The sequence below is a fragment of the Phyllostomus hastatus genome, unplaced genomic scaffold (genome assembly GCF_019186645.2).
Source record: "Phyllostomus hastatus isolate PE091 unplaced genomic scaffold, TTU_PhHast_1.1 phas_contig_58, whole genome shotgun sequence".
In the NCBI taxonomy this organism is placed as follows: Eukaryota; Metazoa; Chordata; class Mammalia; order Chiroptera; family Phyllostomidae; genus Phyllostomus; species Phyllostomus hastatus.
Genome location: NW_025333916.1, coordinates 56,713,039 through 56,738,619, shown reverse-complemented (window position 1 = coordinate 56,738,619; position 25,581 = coordinate 56,713,039). Strand labels below are relative to the sequence as shown.

Sequence of the window (25,581 nt, the reverse complement as noted above, 5' to 3'; positions counted from 1 at the left end):
CGACAGGCAGGCGCGAGGAACGCTCAGTGTCCCCTCCCCCCCGACAGCGCGCCCTCCTTCAAGGCGCCGGGACGAAACCGGGCGCGCGCGCCACCGTCAAGTTCGGATTGCCCCCTCGGGTTGGACTGCACCGAGCTCCGCACGTTCGTCCGGATCTACCCCGGGAGGAGGAGGCGCGAGCCCGGCGGCGTCTCCACGCGCTGAGCGCTCTCCCTGCACCCCTGGGAGGGGCGCCTCGCGTCGCCCGCTCGCACCCTGAGCCCCCGCCTCCGGAGCTCCGGCGCGCCTCCTCGCTGCTCCGCTTTCCCTCTTCCACCGCCGCCTCCGGACCCCTCCCCTCCCCGGGCCCCGCGCCTCCCCTCCCCCCACCCCGGCCCCCGGCCCCCCGGCCCGGGCTCTCCAGGACCAGCCTGCGCTCCTGGCGCCCTCATGTCTTCAACCGACTCCCTGCGCTGGTTGACGTGGTGTCTCCTTCGGATTTCCAGGCAAGATCTCAGCTCCGGCGGCAGCATCAGCCCGGCCCATCTCGTGCACCCAGGCGCTGCGCCCCGAGAAGGCGCAGAGCGCGGCCGCCGCCGCTGAGCCGCCCGCGGCGCCCAGGGCCCGCGCAGCCTGGTCACCCCCCACCCAAGGCAGCTGCAGCTGCTCCGACCTCGACTTCTGGGGGTGCGGGGGTCGGCGGGGGAACTGTCGCCATCCTTCACCCTTCTCGCGGCGGAGGGGGCTGGAGCCTTGGCCGCCGCCTCCCGCGCGCCCTCGCAGCCCCGAGCGGCCCCAGGATTGCGAACTCGTCGTGCCCTGAGCGGTGGGGCGGGGCTCCGCACTCCGGCCCTCGGCCCGGATGGGTGTATTGGCTGGGACTTGGGGCTCCTGGAGTTAATGTCCAACTGGGGGTCTGCGGAGACCGGATCCGAGGTAAGTGGAGAAGCGGGCCCAGGTGGAGGGGGCGGGTGGTGCCTGAGTAGCCGGCGGGCACCGCGGGCTCCAGGGCGCCGTCAGAGACAGCGGGCGCGGCTGCACCCCAGGGCAGGCGGGGAGATGGGAAAGAGCAAGGGCTAGGGGGAACCGAGGCGCCGGGAGGCAGAGGGGGGAGAGGCTTGCCTGGCGGAGGGGCGGGTTGCCTTCCCACGTGGGCAAAGATCCCTGGTGCCCCTGACGACTGTAGACCTCGGAATGTCGGAGAAGGGCAAACAGTTTCCCTCCCCGACTGCGCGGGGCTCTGTTCTGACCAGTCCCGGGACGGTGCGGGGCTGAGGTCATCTTTGAACCCACCGCCACCAGAAGGGGGGGTGGGGGGGGGACGTGTCGCTGCACAGATAGCTTTGCCGGGAGTGAAACTCACTGACGAGCTTGTCTGGGTTGGTTCCAAGCAAGGCACAGCGCAGGCCCCCGAGGGGCTGCTGTAAAGGTGCTCGGGAACCTAAAAATAGAGGGCTCACCTCCTCCGGGCGCGGTCTCGCAAAGCCACATTCCTCGCCCTTGTCGGGTCCCGGTTGCTCGCGCGTTCCAAAGGCCCGCGCCCCCCAGCTAACCGTCCCAGCAGTAAACTCAGGAGAGGGGCGCCCTGGCCAGGTCGGGACCCCCGTCCCCCTCGGACAGACATTTGGAACTCCCCGAGGCTTCTCCGTAGGCCCTCGAAGTGACCGTTTCAATGACCTCTTTTGTCCCGGACTCGGCCGCCTCCCCCACTGCACCCCCTCCGCTACCTTGCACCACCTCGGGGCAGATTTCGTCGCGGTTCGGTTTCCAGCCCCACCCGGTGCAAACCAGCCCTCACCGTGGTGGGGAGTGGACTTTCGCCGGACCCCCACTGCAGCCGGTTGGCGCCCCCCTAGTTTCGGCTCCGGCAAACGGGTGCGCAGGGCCGACGTGCGCGCCCGGGTGGCCGGGGGCCCTCCCAAACCCCGTGCTGCCTACATTTCTGCTTATTGGCGAGGACAAATACAGCCCCGGCCGCGGATGTGTCAGAGCGCGCTCGGCTCCTCCTCAGGGTTTTGAACCCACACCGAAAGTACTCCAAGGGAGAGGTGCCGCTTCCAACCTCATGCAAACACGTCTCCCCCCCCCCCCAAGCCCTTCCCGTGGGAGCCCCGCGGCCCTGCGCTTCCAGCCGGCCCCGAGGAGGTCTCGCTCCCGCGGTTTCGCACGCCTCCGCTTTGGCGGGGAGAGGGGACAGTGTCGCCTCTTCAACAAGCGTTAGGTGCCCGGGAAGCCCGCAGCGTCCCCGCCCCCACTCTCTCAAGGGGCTCGGGGAGGCCCCCTGGACCTGAAACCCTGTCTCAGGCCCTTTCACAGACAGACCCCTCGCCAGGCTGTCTGCAGAAAGCGTGCCTTATTCTTTCTCCTTCCCGGGGTCTTGGGCCCAACCTGGGGACAGTTAAGTCCTCGGACAGTCTAGGACACGAGGCACACAGTGAAGCGAAGCAATACATCTTTCGGCAACTTGCGTTCCCACCCCAAAGGAAAGCCACGAGTTGCAGCACGCACACCCCCCACGCGCCTCCCCGTTCTCTCCCTGCGATCCGGATCTTGAAGGCGAAGCCCGAAGAAACCTCCCAGTCTGCCAGGCGCGAGAAGGCGCGGGGGCGCTGGCGGCGGGGGCGCTCGCCGGCTGCGGCGACGCTGTCACCCAGACCCGGGGCGGGGATGGGGGGGTCTGGGGAGGAGTTCTAGATGCGGTTTGCGGGAAAACCAGCCCAGGTGCGGTGGGGCGAGAACAGCCGGGGCGAGAGGACGGAGAGGTGGGAGGCTGAGTAGCGGGATGCTGGTGAGGACATCCAGAAGTTCCGGGAGTCGTTTGAATTCTAGAGGATGGTAGGGGGGGAGTGCTTGTTCCCCGCTTTGATACACGAAATGACCACGCAGCCTCCCGGACGCGTGGGCGCTGCGTGCTGCGGCGGTTTCTGGTGCCCCCTGGTGCCGGGAACTCAGAAGCGCCCCGGGGCGAGCGGCGGCGGCGGGGCGCGCCAGCTCTCCCGGGGGTCCTTTCCGCCCGGGGCCTGGGGACCACCAGGTGCCGACGCCCGCGACACACCCGCTTTGCCCTGCGTGTTGGGTACCAGAAGGGGTGCGGAGGCCGATTTCGTGGCGAGAGCTTGGTTACCGCACTAGGCAGCGGTTTAAGAAACTTGGGCGCGTAGTCCAGGCGGCAGAAATACGTCGGGCAGAGACGGGCAGGGAAGCCGCGGGCCGGGGTGGCGGACGGAAGGGCCCGGAGAAAGCGTCGCTGCAGACAGACCGCTGCGTGTGCCCAGCCCCGAGACCCCCTGCTCCTCCCCCGGGAACTGGGGAGCCTCTCCGGCTGGAGCCGGCCCTAGCGGGGCTCAGAGCGGAGACGGCGCCCTCCCTAGTCCGGGGTGTTGGGAGAGCTCTTTCGGGGCCTGCGCTGCGCCCGGCCGGGGGCGGGATCGGGAGCCCGGAGCCTCCTCTGGCGAGGCGGAGATTTCCACCGTTTCCTCTTCTGCCAGCTTCGCCACACTTCTAACTGAGAGGATCTCCACGTCCAATTTAAAAAGCCCTCCGTCGGCCGAGCAAGGGGGGAAAAGGAAAACCGCTCTTAATGCCGACGAGAAATCCGGTGCCCTCCGCCCTTCCTGCGGGCGGGCACCGCGATCTGGAATTGTGCGCGTTAACCCCGCGGCCGCCTGCTCCCCGGGGCCGCCAGCCATGTCGCACGCTCCCGGGAGCTGGCACCCGGCGAGGGGGCGGGAGGCCTCGCGTCCCCTCGTCCTCCCTGCTAACGCGCCTCGCCGCGCTCGCTCGTGCTGCACGGCCCGCGCGCGGTGCTGCCTGGGTGGGTGCGCCCGAACCCAGGGCCTGGGCTTTTTCCCGGGCTTGTAAACTAACCGGCGCGGATGAGGCGCCTGGAGCCGCAGGTCGCCCAGGTTCCTAGTGCCCGCCAGCTCGGGGATCCCAACAGCCGCGCGGCGAACCAACAGACGCCCTAGGGATGGAAAATGCATCCGTGTCCGCGGCGGCGGGAGGTGGCGGCCGCATTAAACGCTCCCACGGGTGGCCTGCGCAGGAACCCGGGCGGCAGTTCTGGGTGGAGACGGGGGAGGAGAAGCGGCGGCTGCTGGAAGGGAGGCGGCAGGCCTGGTTTTTCATGGAGACGCAAGGCTCCTTCCCGCGTTTTTGCATGACCTGGAAACTGTCTCCCCTGGGAAGAGTTCAGAGATTTTCCTAGGAATCCGTCTTATTTGGAAGAGGGGGTGATCAAGCGCACGAATCCTGTGGTCTCCACTTAAGAATTTCGTTTGGAAGCTGGAACCCCGGCTTTGGGTGACAGCCGTAGCCGCGCCCGGGTTCCCTCCCCGCCTCCTAAGTGGAGAGAGTTTGGCCCGGAGTTGACGGAGCCTTTTTCTCGCCGCCCCCTCCCGCGTGCGTGGCCCTCTCCTCTGGGAGTGCCAGGGCTGAGAAGCCAAACGGGGCCCCTTCGCTGAGAAGGGCTGGGCCCCCCGTGAGTGCGCGTGGGCGGCCTAGGCCTTCTGCTGCCGGTGTGAACCGCAGAGGCCGGGGCCCAGGTACCACCGTCCAGGAGTGACTAGGAAGGGGGGGAAGGGGGGGCGAGGCTCGTCTGGGAGGGAAGGGATGTAGGTCGGAATCTCACAAAACTGCAACAAGAAAGGTGTCCGGATATCCCCCGAAGGATGAACATTTGTCAAGACAGACGCAATCCCCACCTAAAGTCGATGCCGGAGCGCTGATGCAGCGCTTACTTGACGTTCCGCCAGGCTTCTTCGTACGTTACTTCATATTCACACCTTCAGGAGGGGGGGCCAGTAGCATTTTAAACCGAACCGATGCTTCGGGGAGTCACGTTATGTAATCTCCTGCCGGCCGACAGTCTGCACGTCTCCACTAACTTCTTGTTCCGACGACAGAATAGGTGGGAAGAATGAGGCGCGGGCGGCGGGTGGGTAGAAGGTGCCACCGAGCCTGCCCCGCCTCGCTGGGAGCGGGGTCGGGACCCCCGGGCCAGGGTCGCTTGCTTGGGGTGAGAGGTGGTTTTCCGGAGCCCACGAGAGCCGCCGCCCGGCGGGCAGGGGAGGTCTCTGGCTGGGGCAGAGCGCGGGCACAGCGCGGGGGCTCCCCGGGGGCCGCCGGAGGACGCAGGCGGTGCGCACCAGAAATGGGGACTGGTGAGGAGGCCCGGTGTCATCGAGTTGACAAGGTGTCCTGGTGTCGTGGTGTTGGGGACCTGCGCTGGCAGCGGCCCTGGTCAGAAATAAGACCCCTGGGAAAGGGCAACAGAGGAGGAAGGCAGTGGTGTCTGGACACCGAGAGAGAGCGCCTCGCGCTTGGGGCGCACCAGGAGGGGGAGCAAGCGGGGGACTTGGAAGGAGGACGGAGATGCCCGCGGAACCGCCGGGCTGCCGCGGCCTCGGAGGACGGCGGTGCCTAATTTGGAGGGGGCGCGGGGATGCTGCACCCAGGGCGGCGCCCAGGCTTAACTCGCGTTCTCCGGTTCTCTCGCCCGCGGGCGCAGGTGCCGCCGCCGGACGGGACTCTAAGATGAAGTTATGGGATGTCGTGGCTGTCTGCCTGGTGCTGCTCCACGCCGCGTCCGCCTTCCCGCTGCCCGCCGGTAAGAGGCCTCCCGAGGCGCCCGCCGAAGACCGCTCCCTCGGCCGCCGCCGCCGCGCTCCCTTCGCGCTGAGCAGTGACTGTAAGAACCGTTCCCTCCCCGCGGGGGGGCCCGCCGGCGGACCCCCACGCGCCCCTGCCCGCCGCCGGCGCACCACCCGAGCCGGCCCCGACGGCGGCACCGCCTCCCCGCCCGGTGGGCAGAGAGCCGCGCTGGTGCAGCGGGCGGCTGCCGTCCAAAGGCCCCGCCGCCTTGTCGGTACGGGCCAGGACACACCTGCTGGTTTGCCCGGCGCAGACCGAGGGCGTCCCGCCTCTGTCCTGGCCATTTAGCGTTCCGAGGAGCGGGTAGTGTCTCCACCACCACAGGGAAGTGCACCTGTGCCCTTTCTCCCCTTCCCCAGCAACGCCCCCTCTCTCTCTCACACACACACACACACACACACACACACCACGCATTTTTTTTCTTCCTTCCCAAGCCCTTATCTGTCTGGGCGCGCCGAGCTGTGCTGGCTTCTGAAAACAATTGCGTTTCCATCCGAAACTACCCTTGAAAAGGAAGAGGAGGCCTCGGCCTTCCCCAAACCAAGCCAGAGAGTCAGAGGAAATGCAGGAGGGCCTCGGTTCCCAGAACAGGCGTCTGGGCAGCGTCAGATCTGTTCAGAAAAGTTGCGGTTCTAGAAAGACGGAGGGTGAACCCCGTGGTAGCGGGTCCTGGGGTGGGGGGAGGGTCGCACTCTAGTTCACTCCGCACGTGACAATGTTAACTCCTAAGAAAAGAAACCAGGTTATTCATATCAGAAAATAAATCCGTTATGGTGCTTCTCACAGATGTTTTAGGGGGCACTTTATTAAGGGCATGCTAGCCAGGATTTGATGGAATTTACCCTCCATGCTTCCGTGAACAGAAGTTTGTCTGTTACGTAAGGCAAGGCATGCCACAGCACAAGTCAGAGATTGTTGGGGAGGCATGGAGGTAACAGGGGGAGAAAATCGGTCCCCAAATGCAGCAATGGTGAGCTATAGCCAGAGTGCCACCCTGGCTCCTCCCCCCTCACATGACCCCTGCAGCTGTTGTGCACTTGAAATGCCCTGTAGTCATGTGCACAGTGGAAGTGGTCCCCCAAGTCAGTTGTATGTATGTTAAGGGGCCCCCAAACCCTGCAGCCTTGGGCTAAGCACAGCCCAGCAAATCTGAGGCACTTACTTCATGCTTCATTACAAAAACAAAAGCATATTGTGCCAGAAGTCCCCAAAAAGGAGAAAAGTCCATTTTTCAAGGCAAATTAAGACTCCGAGAGTGACTTCAGTTAGAAAGAGGACCTGTTTGATTCGTTGAGATTCGAATAACTGTTGCGAGAGCTTCTGTCAATTAGTTGTACTCTACAATCCTATTTTTTTAAAGGTTTTATTTATTTATTTTCGGAAGGAAAGGGAGGGAGAAAAAGAGAGAGAGAGAGAGAGAGAGAGAGAAACATCAATGTGTGGTTGCTGGGGGCCGTGGCCTGCAACCCAGGCATGTGCCCTGACTGGGAATCAAACCTGCGACACTTTGGTTCTCAGCCCGCGCTCAATCCACTGAGCTACGCCAGCCAGGGCTACAATCCTATTTTTAAAGGCTTTGGTTTCAACCACAAATTTCTATCTTAGTCTATATAAGTGAGTCTCTAACAGAAACTTAAATTGAAAAGACCCCTCGGTGCCATGGCCTTTAGAACGGTGTGCATGAGAGAGCTAAGTGCACGTTTCCTTCATTCGTGCTGCTGGGCTGGAGGGCCGGGACACGTGGGGGGTGGGAGTTCTCTAACCGGCCACGCAGGACGGCAGACTCACTGCCTGGTCAGGACAAGACCTAGTTAGCACATTGATGTCCTGTCTCCCTGGGCTGAGTTGGGCCTGGCTCCTGGTTCTGCCTCTGCTTCCACCTGACTCTGTGACTTGGGAAAAGTTACTCAATTGCTTGGAGAACTTTTAAATGAACAATTTAAAAGTGTACGGTAAAGGAAGGCCTTTCCCCTCCAAAACGCCAGTGGGTGTGAGTTTTGCCCCCTGGCCTAACCGCCTCTGGGGAAAGAAGACTCCAAAGAGACCCCTGCTCACTGGGATGAACGCTGATCCCAGGGCCTCACCCTAAGAGGTTCTGATCTAACGGGGTGGGGTGTGGCCTGGGCATCTGGATATCAGATGTGCCCCAGGTGAGTCTCCTGGGGCCGCCAGGGTTCAAGTCCCTCTGACCTGATTGTAGCCCACGAAAATCTGTGTCTCGTGGAAGGGGCCCTCCATCCCAGAGCCAGGCGGCGTTGTCCCTGCCGACTGGGCCGTGGGTGGGGAGCGCGTGTTGTCGGGGGAGGGAGATCACTTCCCTTTCCCGGAGCCGATGCTAAGTCACCAGTGGACAAGGTCTTGACCACTCTATTTACATGGGAACCCGCGGGACACAGCCAGTTCTGTTTTCCCGGTGGGAAGGCCCAGTAGATCCTAGAGGAAACTTGCAAGGGAAGCTGAGTGGCGTCCTAAGCCAAATTGAGCTCTTTCCAGGTATGTTCAACTCGGTAGCGGGCTGTCAGCGCAGGGAAGGCAGTCTGAAGTCTGCACAATGACAGTGTGCAGGCTTCGCACACTCGAGCGTGTCAACGCACCCCTGTCACTGTGCTGACATTCACATCCTGCTCCGCACGCCGTGCACCTGGTCCGGGCTCGTGCGGAAAAGCATGAAGGCGCTTGTTCTAGTTGAGAGTGTGAAGGACCGTCAGTCCTGGCCCCTCTTCTTTTCAAGGGCTTGTCGCTTAGTGACGGAGCAAAAGGCCCTTTGGTGCCACCCGAACCGTCGTTCTGTGCTGTTCACAGGGGCCTGGGCTGGACCCCACCCTCACACTCACCCTGAGCTCGCCTGTGTTCTGCGGGCCCAGTGTCCACGCAACAGCCAGAGTTCTACTCCTGGGGTGAACTATCCAGCTGGAAATCGTAACCAGCTCCCTGGCTTCCCGAGAGGTTGGCTATCAAGTGAATGGGCTGTGGCTGCCCCCTATACCAACCTCGAACTTGTCTGAACTCAAGGCCTTGTGATTTTCCTAGTGGGCCATCCAAGACCTTTTCCTTTAGCGACCGTTGTTCTTTCGTTTTGCTTTTTTGCCAGTGTCTTCTCCAAAGGGCGACTAAAGGAGGCAGTGAGGGGTCTAGAAGGGGAAACTCACAGATGCCGTAGTGTTTCAGAGCCGAGAGGGAGCCCCCAAAGCAGACTGTCCACGTGCCAGAGGCCCACGGTGGCGGGAGGCAGGTCTTCTTCGGAAGCCGGGGCCAGGGTTTCCCAAACCGCTGCAGTGCACAGAGACCGTGTGACGCTGCTCCTTACGGGGACGCACTTTATGTGGGAGGAAGGCCTGCAGCTGATGACCAAAGCCATGTTGCAGAAGGTCGCCTGAATGTCGTAGTGAATCTCAGTCACTTCTACATCACAGCTGCATGTGACGGCTCCCAGTGGGTCTCACAAGGAAACGCACGATGTGCGTGTGGCTTTAAAAATCTGCGGTCTAAAAACATTTATTCACTCAACAAACGGTTCGTGTGCGCCTGCGTGCGTCAGGCACTGTCCTGGGTGCTAGGGACTCCTGGCTCCGAGTGAGGGACGAAAGCCCTGCCTTCGCACGTGGCACGTGGCACGTGGTGTCCGGTACACGTGTGACGTGTGGTACAGTCTGGTCGCGTTATAAACTGAAGCTGCACATGAAAACCCTTGGGCTGGTAGGGTGGCTTCTTCTGTGGGCCTGGAGGCCAACGAGGAGAAGCCCTGAGCGAGCGAAACTGCAATTACAGGTCATCCACAATGTGTTGTAGTTCAACGGGATTGTATTCCGCCAGTTTGGTAGCGAGTCACAAAATTGCCTGTGGGAACAAACTTCTGAAACAAGCTATCGAGTTCCCGGGCTAGCCCACGAAAATCTATATAAGCCAGCATGTGACCGAAATCTAACTCACAATCTTATTAGGCTAGAGAGAGAGCCTCCTCCGGGGGTGCCAGGTCCCTACGCCTGCAGGAGGGCCGAGAGCGAGAAATCAGGGCGTTTGGGGAAGCAAGAGCTCAGGTTCACACTGTCAGATGAGACCGTGGTTTGGATCCCAGCCTTGCCCCTTCGCCGGCTGTTACTGAGCATCTCTTAAACCTCAGTTTCCTCATCTGTGAAATGGGGATACTGTTCAGCCTGCCTCTCGGGGTGGCCACGAGGGTTAGATGAGGTGATGCTTTGTAAAGCCCCGGAGATACAAGGACTGTAGTTGTCATCTGTCGCCCTCCCACTCCAGCGGCCCCTCCCCGTGCTCCTGCCGCAGCCGGCCTCCGCCAAGACGGGGCTCTAACTGGTGGAATTCCAAGCAGCACTACATAATTTGCAGCGTGAAAGAAATGCAGGCCTCGCGGCGAGGCTATTTTGGGCTCCCCGGTCACTCGGCTGACCGGCACGTAGGCGGGTCAGCCCTGCCTGGGATTCTGCCCCTGGGTCGGCTCCCCCCGGCTCTTCCCAGGTCTCCCTCCCCCCCATCTTCTGAGCCCACACAGTTCCTATGGGATTTTTCCCACCAGACTCCCACAGCCAGGTCAGGGGGCCCTCTCCCCCGTGGGGAGACGGGGGCCGAGGCAAACCGAGATCTCCACATGCGGGTGGTAAGGGGGCTGTGAGTCGGGGGCTACCTGTATTGAGATACAGTGTCACTGTCTTACATGATCCCGGCTGGGTATTTAATGGAAGACGTTTCATATGCTCAGCAAAACACTTCTAGGGAACTTCAGTGCAACCCGCTGGTGCAGTGGTAAGCTTTCCCACGTGACGTTCTGGGAGGTTGAGTTCAGAACCGATACAGTGCCCATCTGTTGCTCCCTCCTGCCTTCGGGGCTGCGCGGATGAGCACTGCCGTCACAAAGTAACTGCGTGAGCTGGAAAAGGGCTCTGCTGTGTGGGACCAGGCTCTTGGCGTCAAGAAATGGCACTTCGGACTCTCGGGAGGCACTGATTCCTGTCTTGAGCGCTGAGACCGACGTCTCACACTGGCCCCTGCGTGGAGACCTATTTCAAACCGCGGCTGTTTAGAGAAATCTATTTCGGGCTTGATTTGAATTGGCCCGTCTTTGGACCTGAGGCTGATCCAACAGCCGAGGAATCCTGCTCAAAAGATTCTACTTCTACTGATGTAAAAATAAAAGGAATACCCAGCATGTTCCCCTCTAGCACCCCTTTCATCTGTGTTTATTTAGTGCTTAAGGGTCCGTGGCCCCTTCATCCCATTAAAACGCTGGCTCTTTAACCACTGGAGCCTGGTCCAGAACCTAGTACCAAGTATCTTTTCTGTGCGAGGGGCAATGTGGCATCTGGAAGGCAAAGCCAAACATGAACAGTTTATGATGTAGGCGTAAACTACGGGCGGGTGGGTGGGTGGGTGGGTGAGGGTCAGCCAGACAGGCAGCTTTGTCTGCTGAGGGGTTGACCTTGGCTGTGGTCATGATAAGAATTCCCAGCAATGAGGTCCCTGGGTTGGAGATCACAGCAGAGGGGGAGTGGGGGTGAGGGAGGGTGTGAGCTGTACTTGGAGGATGGATCTTAGGAAGGGGAGGGAGAGGGAAAAGAGCACATTCCAGACCCAGGAGCAGCCTGGACACATTCGTGGCCACCACATGGGGAGGGGGCGGGTGGCGAACACAGGAGACCGGACCCGTCGCCAAGGACTGGGAACAGGTGGCGGGAAGTGGCGTGGAATGGAGGCTGTCTCTGTAGGTGACACCCAGATTGTGAGACGCCGTGCGATGCAGGAGAAGGAGGTGCTTGCTCTGTTCTGGGTGGCAGTGAGCGCCCCGGCACACGCTGTGCCGGCCGGCGATGGCGAGTGGGCCCCGGCCGAGAGCCGTCACGCGGCAAACGTTCGCAAGCGTCAGGCTGCCCCTGAGTGGGGTCTCTATGGCGCGGGCGTAGTTTTCCCTTTGAAGTGCGGTGCCCTTGTTTTCAAAAACCTTATTTATTTTTATTTTTTTACATTTTTTTAAAAGATTTTATTTATTTTTTTAGAGAGGGAAGGGAGGGAGATAGAGAGAGAGAGAGAGAAACATCAATGTGCTGTTACTGGGGGTCATGGCCTGCAACCCAGGCATGTACCCTGGCTGGGAAGCAAACCTGTGACACTTTGGTTCGCAGCCTGTGCTCAATTCACTGAGCTGCACCAGCCAGGGTTTTCAAAAACCTTATTTTTAAGAGGCACAGTTGAATCAACCTCTTAATCCCCAAGTAGGGGAAGGGTACCTCTTAGCTACTCACACGGTAAACCCATTTCTAACAAATAGGTTCTCTATCTTGTCCTAGGCTCGGGTGTGTCTGAGCCCCCGCAGACAAGAGGAGATGTTAGTACCCCCGGTTTACAGATGAAGAAATGAGCCCCCCAGAGATGTTCAAGGTCGCAAAGTCAGTGCTGGTGCAGCCAGAATGCCAACCTCCAACTCCTAGTCCCGAAGCTGGTAGCTTAGGTTCAACCCAGGCTGTGCCCCTGCATCACTAGCATCACTAGATTAATAAGACGCAAACATTGGCTTGCTAAAAACACATGGAGTGACCCTGACGCGCAGGTTTCCGGGGAGTTGATCAAGCGAGCTGCCCCAACGTCCTTCCTGCCCTTTCCTCGGTGTCCTGTGGGCTGCAGTGGGGCGTGGGCTCCGGGGACAAATGGCCACTTCACAGACCAGCCCAGGGCGTCGGAAGGAGAGAAACCTGGGTTCCTCCACACACTCCTATGAGACGGATGCTTTTGGCAATGACAGAGGGCCCCCTAACTGTTCAGGACATAGCGAGGACTCGTCGAGGGCTTCATAGGATGACAGCCTCTGGGGGGCCTTCTAGAAGGTTCTCCTCCTCAGATCACTCCTCTGCTGCCCGGGGAAGTGGGGAGCTCACATAGGGAGTCGGGGTGACAGTACACACGCCAGACAGGTGCCCCAGCGGGCACGGGCATGGTGTGGGGTGCGCGGGCAGTTTGGGTGGCCGCTGAGGAACGGCTGGTCAGCTCCAGCGAGACAAGGCCCCTCTTTTGCACAACTTTAATGACGGGCGTGGGAAGTCGTGGTTTTCGGTTTTCAACCCGTTCTGCACTGTGAACCTGCACCAGTCCTGTTGTCAGCTGCTGTGCATGTCTACAGTGACTGCTGACATTATCTTACCCTATGCTTCATGAGTCGCACCAGAGGTAGTTCCCAGCCCACTCGGGGACCACCTATGTGCCTTACGTGTATTTTTAGCAAAACCCTGAAGCTGTGAATGGAGCTTATTCAAGTCATTGAAAACTATTAAACTAATCAGCTCAAATAAATTGAATTTTTGGGGTCGGGAAAAGGTCCGACTTCATTTTCAGTTCAAGTTCACCCATGAAAACCATTACACTTCTAGGTCCTAATTATGAGATGGACAGAGGGATGGGTAGATGGACAGACAGGCAGGTGAAGCGCCAGGCCTTGCCGGCGTGCCTGCCAGAAGGGAACGTGGAACCACCTGCTTCAGTGTTGCGTGGTTGCTTGTGTGGGACTTGCCCTCAGTGAGTGTTACAGTGCCCTTCGCGTACGTACTGTGGGTATCCTCGCATGCCCTCCGCCAAGGCTGACCTCTTGTAAGCACTGTGCTTTATTTTTTTTCTGAATCATTTGAGAAATAGTTGTGAGCATACCATTAAATACAATGGGGATCCCCCAAAACAATTTATTTATAAAAAATTGTGTATTTCTTACATGTTTGAACTTCAGTCACCTTCACAGTACTGTCCATTTGAGGCAATACACCTGTGGAGGTGTTTTTTCCCACGGCTCAAAACAGTTTTTGAACCTCATCGATTCTGATGCCTTTTAGTGCTTCTGTTTTTTTTGTTTCACTTCTTCAAGTTGGCAAGACATTTCCCTTTGAGGATGTTTTTCTTCAGGGGAAACAAACAAAAAAAAAGTCGCTTGGGGCAAGATCTGGTGAATAGGAGGGTGGGGCATGAGGACCATGCCAGTTCGGGTCAAAAATTGCTGAACACTCACCCGAGGGCACCTGCCCACACTGCCCTCATAAATCACCCACCATGAAATGGGCAAACACAAAAGAGTCTTCAAAAAAACTCACTGAAGTCAAACACAACCTCTCACAATAACACCAGCTGGTGCACTGATACAGATGGGTTCCTAGAACACTCACCCCGTGGGGAAGGCCTATACCACAAGGGGCCCACCCTCCAGGAGATAATTCCCTGGTTTTTTGGGGTCCCCCCTCATAGCTCAGGGGTACCATCTAATAACAGGGATATTATCTTATGTAACCATAATCCAGCTATCAGTCCCAGGAAATTTAATGTTGATATAATACTGTTATCTAATAGAGGGTCCATACTGAAATTTCCCCAGCTGTGGCAATAACGTCCTTTAGAGTTTTTTCTTAACCAGGGGGGTCACAAATAGCATTTGATTGCCATGTCTCTTTATTCTCCTTTATTCTAAAATGGCTCCCACGCCCCTTTCCCCCCCATGACATTGACATTTTTTGGAAAGTCCGGGCCGACTCGCCTGTTGTTCTGCAGACTTCTCTTCAGTGTGGGTCTGCGTGTTTGTTTGCACACGACTAGACCCGGGCGAGCCTCAGAGCCCTGGGTGCGCCGTGCTGAGTTCTCACACCAGGAGCCACTGACAGCAGGTCGTCCCCGGGGCCATGCAGGCCTCACCGTCCTCGCCTGGCACCTTTGGGTGTTCAGCCCCGGGACGGTGCCTCCGAGTGAGATGGGTAGGAGGTGCTCCTCTCTCCCGAAGACAGGAGGGTGGCTACGAAAGGAGAGCTGGCCGCCGGAGTGTGGGGTGTTCGCAGGCAGACCAGCTGCAGGTCAGACACAGCTCGGGGGGAAGGAAGTGTTTGAGGATCTGGACATTGACCCTCTTAAAACCACCCATCGGCTCTATGGGAGGTGGCCCCGTGGCCCCAGAGGGGCGCGTGCCTCAGTCGGAAGACGCTGGTCTGTGCCACCCCGGACACGGCGGAGGCACTGCGCGTGGGCCGCGGGGTCAGCTGGTGCCCGGGGGGTCGTTATCGGGCATCTCCAGGCGCTCAGCACGCATCCCCACCGCAGACCTGCTCCTTCGGCACGCAGCACGCAGACCGCCCGCCGGGCGCGGGGCCCCGTCCTCTGGGCCCGCCAGACGGATGAGGGACCGGTGTCTGCCTCCACCGGTGTCTGCCTCCGCGGTACAGGGTCTGCACGCCGCTGCCCTCTCTGCAGGCGTCACCAAAGAGTTGTCACGGCCATGACAACCGTAGGGACAGACTTCGGTGCTGTTTGTTGAATGCTCTCAGGCACCGAGCCGAACACTTTTCTGCCGCGGCGGCGCAGGTGCGGCCGCCCCCCGTTTCAAAGGGGCAGTTGGGGCTCCGTGCGGTGGAGCCGCGGAGCCGGACGCTGGACCCGGGGCAACCTGAGCCCAGCACCTGCTCCTGTGCCCGTGTCACACGATCGCTTCCTGCCAGCCCAGGACACCGCCACGTAACTCTTCTGGCCACGACAGCAAGTCAGCGAGAAGGAAAACCAGGCGTTGGGGTTTCGTCAAGGCGGCCGTTGAGGAATGATACCGAGAGCTGATTGATTGCGTGAAGAATCAGAGGCTCCAGTCAGTGGAGTCCTGGGGGGTACAGTGTCCCTCCTCCTGCCTGACCGCAAAATCCATCCACCAGGCCTCCTCTTGCCGGTCCCTCGGGCCCTTTTCCCCCCAGCTCAGTCGGACCCCGGGAAGGGCCATGGGAATCCCAGGCCTCTCAGCCCACAGGTGGATGGGGCTTTGTGCGAGTAAGAAGCCGAGGTTCCCCTGCCTCCAGCTTCCACTGGGGTTTCCCTCAAAAACCACCTGCCTCTGACAACACCACAAGGACTATTTTCCCAGGCAGCTTTCTGTGTACATACTTTTATCGGGAAGCTTTCTCGCCCTTGCCCTCGAAGGTCATCCTGAGGGCAGTGGCGGAGCTCACGGTGCGCCCTCATCAGCGCGGGGCACTTGCTGCTGACCGCCCTCGCGTGCGCTCCCACCGGGTGTGCGTGGGTGAGCTGGCAAATGGGCGCCCCGCTGGGTGTTTTTCTGGCTTAAAAGCAGGAGCAAGGACAATTTCCCCCCAGGGGAGCCGGGCTCCATGACTGTGAAATCACTAACACGGCTGTAATCAAAGCACGACCGCAGTGGTGGAAATCAGGGCGAGGCGGTTGGAGTCTGAGTGTGTGAGTGGACACAGTCTGTCTCTGCCTGGGCAGGGGGGAGGGGGGTTTCGGCTGTTCGTATTCCTACAGCAGTTTCCATCACACTCAGGACGGGTTTTCTTCCTTCGGCTGCAGGATGCAGCCTCACGAAGAAGTGTGTGCGGTGTCGGTCCGCGTGGGTGGGGACGGGAAAGAACACGACCGTTGGGTGGGCAGAGCAGCTTTCGAAAGATCACCCAGAGCCCCTCTTTCTGATTCTGAAACGGTTTGCGTTCTGGTTGGCCTTTTCCTTCTGCCGTGAGAGCATCCAGAAATGCTAAACACTGGCGTTTTTACAACGCAGATACTTTTCAGACGAACCCATGTCCTTATGCTTTACTGTCAACCAACCGCGTGGCTGGGGAGAGGACGCACCGGTAGCTCTGGCCGTGGCCACAGCGACTTCGTGAACTGCCCCTGCTGGTGATTGTTCTTAGGACACAGGCACCATGGGCCCCTCTGGAGGCTGACCCGGGAGGAGAGGAGCGTGGGGCCTGGATGGGCCTCCTGCGCAGGTGCACCCTCGGGCACGATGGGGAGGCAGGGATGGCCGTCACCTGATGTGCGTGCGACGCGGCGCCTTCCAGAGCTGAGTGCCTTCACGGGCTTCTTCTTTTTCTTTAATTAGTTCAAACAAGTGGCAGAATTAACACGTTTAAATAGTGGCAGACGACAGGACTTGCAGAATTGTTCGGGGCGCTGGAACGTTCTCACCGACTAGCATTACGCGTCTCGGGGGTCAGGGAGGGCCCAGGGAGAAGGAGGGTGGATGGCTGCCAGGACAGGCGGCAGGGCCCCCCCTTGGCCCCTCCGGCAGGAGCCGCAGGGGGTGAGTCCAGCCTCAGCGTCGTGAGCTGCGGGGGACCGCTGCATGCTTGAAGCCGTGAAAACAGAAATGGATGACACGGATTTTAAGACAGGGGAGCGTTTCTGGGTTTGGCTTCTGGGCGCAGGAGACGGAGGGAGTGTGGCACGGTGGTGGCGTCGGTGGCATCGGGTGTTTTCTCAGAGGGAAGCTGCAGGCTGAGGCGTAAGGAGGTTCCCCACTAGAACCTGGGTATTTTGAGGCTCAAATATGGGAAGGACCTTTGGGCATGGCATTTCTCCCCTCCTAAAGGAAGCGAAGGGAGATGACTAGGTGTGTTGAGAGATGCTTGGTGGGGATCATTTCAAATGTAACACGAGGTCAGCTGAAAAGGTTGAGGACTCCTAGAACCTACAGCACACCCTGCGGGGTTCCACAGGGCCCCCCCTTCCCGATGGCAGGGGCTGGGTGACATGCTGCTGGGGTGTCGGCCGAGGCGGTCCCCTCCGAGAGAAGGGACTCAGGCAGCACTTTCCACCGAGACTTGGACCGTCTGTGTCTTAGGGTTTTATCCCTGGGAAGGGCCCCGGAGAGGGTCCGGGTGACCTCATCAGGCTTCAGTGCCCTAGTCCAAGGTCACGAGGCTGGGCAGGCACTGACCCAGACTGGAATCCCGGGCGCCATCCTCTCCGGCTCTGCAGCAGGAGTCATTTGGTGCCAGAGTGCGTTTGAGGAGCTTCCGGAGACGGGGCCTCTCTGTCTGAATCTGCCGCCACCCTTGGCTGCCGGTTTTCCGGTTTTCCCTGGGAAAATGCCAGATCTGCCTGAGACTGATATGCACGAGCCAGGACACAGGAGAGATGCCCCTGGAGGCCACGGCGTCCCCTTCCGTGGAGACAATGTTCTGAATCCTGGGGCCCGGGGCAGCCTCGCTGTAGCACTCACACTGAATTCTCAGCAGCGAGTGCCCCTCTCAGGTCCTGCTCTGAGTTGGGCGAGCACCTGCGGAGGACAGCGGCGCACCTGGCGCGCGCTCCAGGGGGCACTCCACGTGCCCGAGGCTCGAAAGCTGCAGGGCAGTCGGATTTTTACCTAAAAACAAACAGCACCGTGGAGCACTGCAGCCAGGTGGAGCTTTGAAACCAAGTCGCCTTGAGTCCACAGTCACGAGCCAGGTGACCTGGGCAAATACCGATCTTCGCCGACCTCGGTTTCCCCATCTCCGTCCGAAGCGGAGATGCTGTGCGGCCCCTGCAGGAGCCGGGCAGGGAAGTTGCTGGGTTTCAAGCTCACATGGTGTGAGAGTCGGCATCCACCCCACCCTCATGTTGGCCATGTTTTCTGGTGCCTCAAGGAGGCTGTTACGTGAAGTGTAGAATCACGAGATTTTCTCATGTGAGGAATTATACCAGGAAGACTCTGCTGTGTGGTTCTTATAATATTTCAATAGTAGTGAAAGGAAACCATGTCCGTGCCTTACCGAGCAGCAGAAATAAGCTGGTCTAATGAAGGACATTCGCTGGGAACATGCATGTGTGTGCATATATATATAGAGATAGATATAGATAGATAGATAGATAGATATGACTGCATAGATATAGGTATATAAGGAGAAAGAGAGAGAACTTCTCTTTGTCATATACTTGGTCTACAGAGCAATTTGTACTTGGCCTGGGGAACAGGTAAGCAAAGAATACTAGACCACGTGTCCCCCAAACCCCACTTGCTGCCTCCCTGCGGGCAGCCTTGGGGAAAGGGGCTGTCCACGTGGACAGCTGCCCAGCACCCCAGCGGCCCCGGGCACAGCACACCTGGGGGCCAGCCCTCCCCCGCCCCCAGTGCCGGGGCACTGCCAGGAGTGAGGGCGCCCAGGCGCTGGTTCCAGACGCCCCTCTCATGGTGCTGCCTTGCCTCAGCAGCCGCTCACCCCTGTGGACCTCAGTGCATTAACCCTTGCCCTCGTGACACGCAGGAGCTGGGCGCTTCACAGCAGAGGACGGAGGCAGGTCCTCCCCAGAGCAAGAAACTGCTGTGGCCCCTGGACCCCCAAGGCTGGCTCTGGCCTGGCAGGTGGCTCCTCTAGAGAGAGCCGCTGGGGCCAAGGGTCCAACCTCCTCTTTCCTGGGAGCCTCAGAAACCCCCCTCCGTCCTCAGAGCCCACTTCCCTTGGGTAAGGGGTCCTCTCCTCTCCTCCTCTCCTAGATGACCGTGTGTGGCCTCCCTCGTGGGCCCATGGCTTGAAGTCAGGCTGCAGGCCGGCTTGGCCGCCAGCCTGAGTGGGGCGAGGAGGGGCACAACTCCATTCAAGTCAAAAGTGACCCCTTGATGGCCATGTAGTCAACCTGGACTGCACTGGAGAGGAACCTAACGTGGAAGAGACTCTCCCGTGAAGGTCAGGCTCGCCGAGAGGACGTCTGGAATCATGCGCCTTTCAGGTCACAGTTACAGGGAGTCCTCGAGGCCTCACCAGCGTTCCCATAAAAACTCAGCCAGCTCTGCAAAACAGTCCATATCCCCGTCGCCTCCCTTTGTTCCCGAGGTGACGTGTCCTCTCCCCATCATCAAGTGAGGCGAAGTCTCGGCAGCGAACGGCCTGTTCCGACGAGAGCCGTGCCCCAGCGCGAGGGTTCATTTGTTTACATAAGGCTGTTTATACAAAGGGCACATCAAAGTCAGAACCCTTTAAATAGAATAATGCCAAAATATTTGGTCGCAAACTGAAAGATGGCTTAAAATGCATTTGGGTATTTTGGTTTTTCAAAAACGGGAACTTTTCGATGGAAGCGCTTCCAGCCGAGGTCTCCCCACCCGCCCCCCGCCCCCGCCCCCCGCCCCCCGAGGTGGTCCGGGGAGCGAGCAAGCCTTTCAAAGCCGGCGATGGTCGTCTTCTGTGGTTGGCAGGGAGGTTACTATCAAAGTCAACACTAACGAGGGCCATTTGTGCAGCTGACGTGCTGCCAGGCTCTTTACGGGATGAAGAACAAAGTGATACGACATTAAGTCTTCGTTTAGGGAACCACTCCAAGCCCAAACGCCTCTCTTCCCCTGTCTTCCCCTGAGCTCGGAGAGTTCCTGGAGGGTTGAGGCAGCTTTGGGCTTCTTGGTTCGCCCCGGGGAGCTGACCTGCCCGGGCCAGGTTCAAAGCCTCTGCAGAGTTTTTGAGGCCAGGCTCAGTGTGGTGCTTGGCTGAGACCTCTCCACGCGAGAACTCGGTCCGCACCGAAAGGCCCGGGATTCGGAGTTTAGTTAAAAGGAACAGGGCTCCTTGCTCTGCGGTTTGGAAAGCCTAAGTCTGCCCTTTTCTGGTTTCCAAAAATTATATCCAGGTAAAACGTTCAGCAGAAATATTTGTATTTGTTTTTTTGCTGTATTTTTCAGTAAGAAGAAAGGGGAGGAAGGGAACCTTGCAGCTCAATAAGAAGCGCTTGTGGCCTGAACGTGGGGCTTAAATAAATATGTCTACGTCAACAACGAGGTGTGAGGGGGGTTTTCCCATCAGAAGGGGAAGTTCTCATTAACTACACCCTTCGGTTTAACACACAGAACACCGACTGACCGCTTCCCAGGTGCCAGGACGCCTTTCGGTTCAGGGTCACAATGACTTGTTCACCGCGTCACCCCGAAAAGGCCAAGTGGCTGGTCTATGCGTACCACATCACCCCAAAAAGCCCAAGTGGCTGGTCCATGCACACTGCACCACCCCGAAAAGCCCAAGTGGCCAGTCCGTGCACACCGCATCACCCCGAAAAGCCCAAGTGGCATCTAAAATAAGAAAAAGGGACTAAACATTCTCATAATGAAGTACAGGTATGTCCCAAACATTATGGAGGATGGCTTACACTAAAAATGTATTCACTATTTATCTGAAATTCAAGTTTAACAGAGTGCTCTGTGTTGTATCTGGCCAGCAACGCCAGAGGACAGAGCTGTGCAGCCACAGCGTCTTCAAAAGGAGGAAGCATGTCTTTCAGAGACTTTGCAAGTCTGTGGTAATAAATAACACTATGAAGGCTGATTCAAACCATTATCATCACTCTAGTCACATTGAATTACATAATTTATCATGTGCTATAAGGTAATGAGTCTGTAAACCTGTGTAAGCTGAACTTTTGTAACTCACATGTGTTTAGGTTAAAAATTTCAGCAATGTTTCATCCTCGTCTACGATTAATCTTCAGTTGATTCTTCATTGATTTTAGTTTCCTATGTTCCCAGGTTTTTAAGTTAATGATCTATTTGGGAATTCTTAAACCAGGGACCCCATTGTGCGAGTCTTCTTGTAAAACAAAGAGTCTTTTTTTCCTTGGAATTTGAAGACTTTTCTTGTATTTTCATTAATCACCTCTACTATTTCAGTTTTAGAAGTTCGAGCATGGATTTTTCAACATGAGCACACCTGATTTCCTCTTGTATAGCTTATTACTGAAAAAAAAAACAGAAACAGCTTAAGCAGCTCATTTTTCAAAGTTTAAGTAGTTCATTTCTTTAAATCGGAGGGATTTAAAGTTTTGTTTTAAGAAAAAAGAAAACTTCCCCACAGAGTCCCGTGAGCGCGTGCTCAGGGGAAGTGATGCATCGGAGTGCTCTCCCGCTCTCTGCCGGACCCCACAGTGGGGACAGGCGACCCCCAGGGGCACAGCCATCCGCACACTCAGGTGGGGTGGGCCTGCCCGCAGGCGCTCCGAAGCCCCAGGAAGCGGGCCTGGCAGGGCAGGTGGGCCTGGAGACGATTAGTCCGCTCCCCTCTCAGGTGGAGAGTGGCTGGGCCATCCTTTAGGGCCTTGCAGCCTCCCAGGTGAGGTGTGCTATTTGTGTTGGAGCTTCCTGTTCCCCCACGGGGCAGGTCACAGTGGAAGCCCAAGGACTCCTTCCTTCCCCTCGTCATGCGAACTAGTTTGTTCAAAAATTACTGTGGGCCTCCCGGAACCAGACCCTGTTTAAGCCCTCGGGATCCACTGGTGAGCAAGCCAGGCCGCCTGACCCCTGCGTCCTCGAGGTCACATTCGACCGGAGCGGGCAGGCAGTGAACCACAAACACGAGGAGTCAGTCGCACAGACCCAGTGTCGGAAGGGAGGGAGGAAGTGTCGGGAGGGCGGCCGGGTCTCGATGGGGGCCTGGGGAGGAGCTGCGTTCAAAATGAGGGGGGTCAGGGTGGGGCTTGGCGGTGGGGACAGTTGAGCCAGACTTGGAGGGGACATGGGAGGCCAGCCCCTGGGTGCTCTGAGGAATAGAGTCCCAGGCAGGAAGAAGACAGCCCGAGTCCCTGCCTGTGTCTGACCTGTGGTTCTCAGCCCACGACATTTTGCCCCAGGAGACATTTAGCAATGTCTGGAGGCACTTTAGTTTGCCACTACTGAGGGGCTGGGGAGACTACTGGCATCTCTTCGCTAGAGGCCAGAGATGCTGCCAATCATCCTGAAAAGCACAGGACAGTCCCCCGCAGCAGAGAATGAAGGGTCCAGCCCAAAACCCGAGGTTGAGAGGCTCTGCGTTGGAAGAACAGTGAGGAGAAGACAAGGTCAGAGGTAGCAGAGGCTGGGGGATGGGCCATGGCCAGGTCAGGTAGGGCCTTAGACACTTGTGGACTTTGGCTTTGCCCCCAGAAGAAATGGGGAACCCCTGGAGGGTCTGGGGCAGAGAAGGGGTGTGAGTGCATGACCAGTTGTGAGCACCACGCTGGCTGCAGGTGAAAATCAGGCTACAGGAGGGAAGGCCAGGATGAGGGAGCTACCCAGGCAGGAGGGGGTGGGGCTCGGACTAGGGGGAAGCAGCTGCAAACTTTAGCCTCTGGTACCGAGGTGCTCCGGGGATTCACGGGATCCCTGCTCCGCTCATTGCTCCAGATCATAAATCTCCCATGTGTTATCTGTATCCAGATAGATGGATGGGGGTGGTTCAGTCACATTAGCTGGATTTTGTTTTACGCAGTAGGATACCCGAGGTCTTTCTAAGCAATCGGTTCATGACCAAACAATTAGATGTGGGTTAGGTGCAGTGTAATCCTTCTCTGCTTTAACATGGTCTCGGCCAAAAGCATTGACTCTTGCTGACAGCTCTTTTGTAGTACATTTCTCCAAGCCACGAGTAATGCTGAACAGACTAGCTTATGTGAAAATGGGATGAGGGGAGCATAAAACATCCAGTACCTAATAAACAGGCATCGGAGTTGCTTCCCTCTCTGAGAAATGTATCAAACTGTTCAAACGGTGCCTCTTCTCTGGATCAGCCAAAGCAAGGGCTGAAACACAGCAGAAAACCCCAAGAGGTAGCAGATTCCTGCCTTTCCCCGGAGGTCTCAGGCATCACAGCAGGGACCTCGTCATTCCTCCCTGGGATGTCCCTAAAGTGCGTGTTGTGTCCTGTTTGCAGCCCAAGAAAGGGGAGGTGTGTGACAGCCTGCAGCAGGGGCCCGCGGACCCCGCCCCGGGGTCACCCGCATCTCTTTCTGCCTACTGCTATGAAACCTTTTAATGATCAACTCACAGTATTACTGTATTTTTTAATCTCATGCTGTTCCAAGGAGGTGGTAAATCAGCGTCTTTGTTACTGAAAAGTAGGCTGTGTTTCAGCCTCCTCATGCTTTTTAAGGAAGTTTTAAAATGTAGTTGCATTCATGAGCTTTTCATCTGTTCTATCAGAATGATTCTGGTCCCTCGGACCCGTGCGGAGCTGCTAAGTGGGGTGGGTTTCAGGGGCGAGCACGCGGCGGCAGCAGTGTAGGATGACTCCCCATCCGTGGTGACCCTTCTGTCAGCATCCCCGCGGCACAGCTCCCGGGTCGGGCCGCTGCGTGGGAACTCCTCCAGGGCTCACTGGCCTCCCCGCACCTACCGCCGAGGGTCGTGCTCTGCTCCGGGGAGCATCCCCGCCCAGCCGCACTGTTCGCCACCCTCTGCTCCAGGCTCTGTTTTCAGATGTGAAAACTGGCCTTGGAGGATCCGCAGCTCGCAGCCACCTCAGTGCGGCCTTGTGAAAAGTGACAGGCGTTACCCGAATGAAAACCACGCCCCTAAGGATCTGTTCTCTGCCAGGAAGGGGGGCCCCCACAGTGTCAGTCTCCCGCTTCGACGGGATCATTTTCCTTCCACGGAGGGTGCGTGTCCGCCTCTGCTCTCGGGGTGGGGGGGTGGGGTGACAGTGGCCACTTAGCTGGACAGGTTGCCCGTCTTGCTCTGCGTCCAGCCGTGGTTGACTCTGGGAGGCCCTTTGATCTAGAAGATGGCTCGAAATGACCACTGTGGTTGTCTCACGTTTTCTGTTTTCTGTTTTCTTGTCGAACAGCAAATATGCCAGAGGATTACCCTGATCAATTTGATGACGTCATGGATTTTATCCAAGCCACCATTAAAAGACTGAAACGGACCCCGGACAAACAGATGGCTGTGTTTCCGAGAAGGGAGCGAAACCGGCAGGCCGCGGCGGCCGGCCCGGACAACCCCAGGGGGAAAGGCCGGCGGGGCCAGAGGGGCAGGAACCGGGGCTGCGTCCTCACCGCCGTCCACCTGAACGTCACGGACTTGGGGCTGGGCTACGAAACCAAGGAGGAGCTGATTTTCCGGTACTGCAGCGGCTCCTGCGAGGCCGCCGAGACGACTTACGACAAAATATTGAAGAACTTATCCAAGAACAGAAGGCTGGCGAGTGACAAAGTGGGGCAGGCCTGTTGCAGACCCGTTGCCTTCGACGACGACCTGTCCTTTCTAGATGATAACCTGGTTTACCATATTCTAAGAAAGCATTCCGCTAAAAGGTGTGGATGTATCTGACCCCCCGCTCCAGAGACTGCGGCGTATTGCATTCCTGCTACCGTGCAAAGAAGGGGACCAAGGTTCCCAGGAAACGTTCGCCCAGATGGAAGATGAGGACCAAGGTGCAGGAGGAGGAGGAGGAGGAGGAGGAGGAGGAAGGCAGCCATTGGGGGAGCCTGGTACAGAGAGATCCAGCTGCAGCAAACTGGATAGGAGAGGGAGAAGACAGACGTCTGGACCCTCCCAGACGGCGGCCGATGCCACAGAAGCTCAGGGCTGGGGTCCCTGGTTGGGTGTTGCCATTGTTCCACCTGACACCGTCCACTGTCCACTGGCCACTGTCACCGGTCTCGGGCACAGTTGCGGATGCACTTGAAACCAAACCAGTGTGTCTCCTGTGGTTTGTTCTCACGCGTCAGGGGACACCGGGAAAACGTGACGCCGGTGTCGTTCCCTGTCGTTACCTTTTACTGCTGAAAGCGAGAAAGGTTTATTTTCCTGTCACTCCGTGGAGACCTGCCCCGGAAAGAAGGGGAGGAAAACAAGCAAAGACACAAGACGCAGTAACCTTGGACTCTGAAAGCGAAGGCCTGAGGTTTTACTACAGCCAGCGCGTTGTGAACGGCTGGCAGTTCATTTTGAACTTGGTGTGTGGGGTGGGAAGAAGTCGGCTAGGAACCCAAACGGCTGTTCGCGTGACTGGAAACCAACCTGAAGGCATGTCCCTTCTGGCCCTGGACACGGGAGACCAGTTGTGGTTTTCGGCAGCATTCTTGCAGGAGAGCAAGTGGGGAAGCTCCCCCGCCCCCCGCCACCCCCCCCCCCGGGGCAAGGAGGCCCGCCGGCCCGCCGGTTTACAGAGAGACAGATGTTACATACACCCCAGCTCCACTTGTGCGTGGTCACCAGTGACCAGAGAAGCTACTCGATGCAATGCATCCGTTTCAGATACAGAAATATAGAGAAGATATTTATTGAGATTTAAGTTATTGTTATTTATTGCCGTTCACTAATGAGTTTCTCTTTCTTCCCTTATTTATTAAAGTTTCTTTTCAAAGGTGCCAAAGTATATGTGCTCGCAAAATGCAAAGAAGGGTGACAAAGGAAATTTTTAAATTGGGAACAAGGGTCCATGCTTTTCAAAGTATTAAAAAACATCTTTCGCTAGGCAAAAA

At 58.0% G+C, this 25,581-nt stretch overlaps 1 protein-coding gene across 6 annotated transcripts; it reads left to right on the top strand.

Moving 5' to 3' along the window:
* The first annotated feature begins 388 nt into the window (after positions 1-388).
* On the top strand, positions 389-25,166 carry GDNF (glial cell derived neurotrophic factor). Of its 6 annotated transcripts, none has more exons than XM_045848085.1 (3): positions 389-915; positions 5,489-5,668; positions 23,940-25,166. In XM_045848085.1, exons 2-3 carry the CDS (start codon positions 5,515-5,517, stop codon positions 24,422-24,424), a joined length of 639 nt encoding a protein of 212 aa, XP_045704041.1. In that variant the 5' UTR covers positions 389-915; positions 5,489-5,514; the 3' UTR covers positions 24,425-25,166. The 6 variants fall into 6 exon arrangements, with proteins under 6 accessions (XP_045704041.1, XP_045704043.1, XP_045704042.1 ...); XM_045848086.1 differs by having other exon boundaries at positions 809-915; positions 5,489-5,587; XM_045848084.1 differs by lacking the exon at positions 389-915 and adding an exon at positions 2,969-3,013.
* The last annotated feature ends 415 nt before the right edge of the window (positions 25,167-25,581 follow it).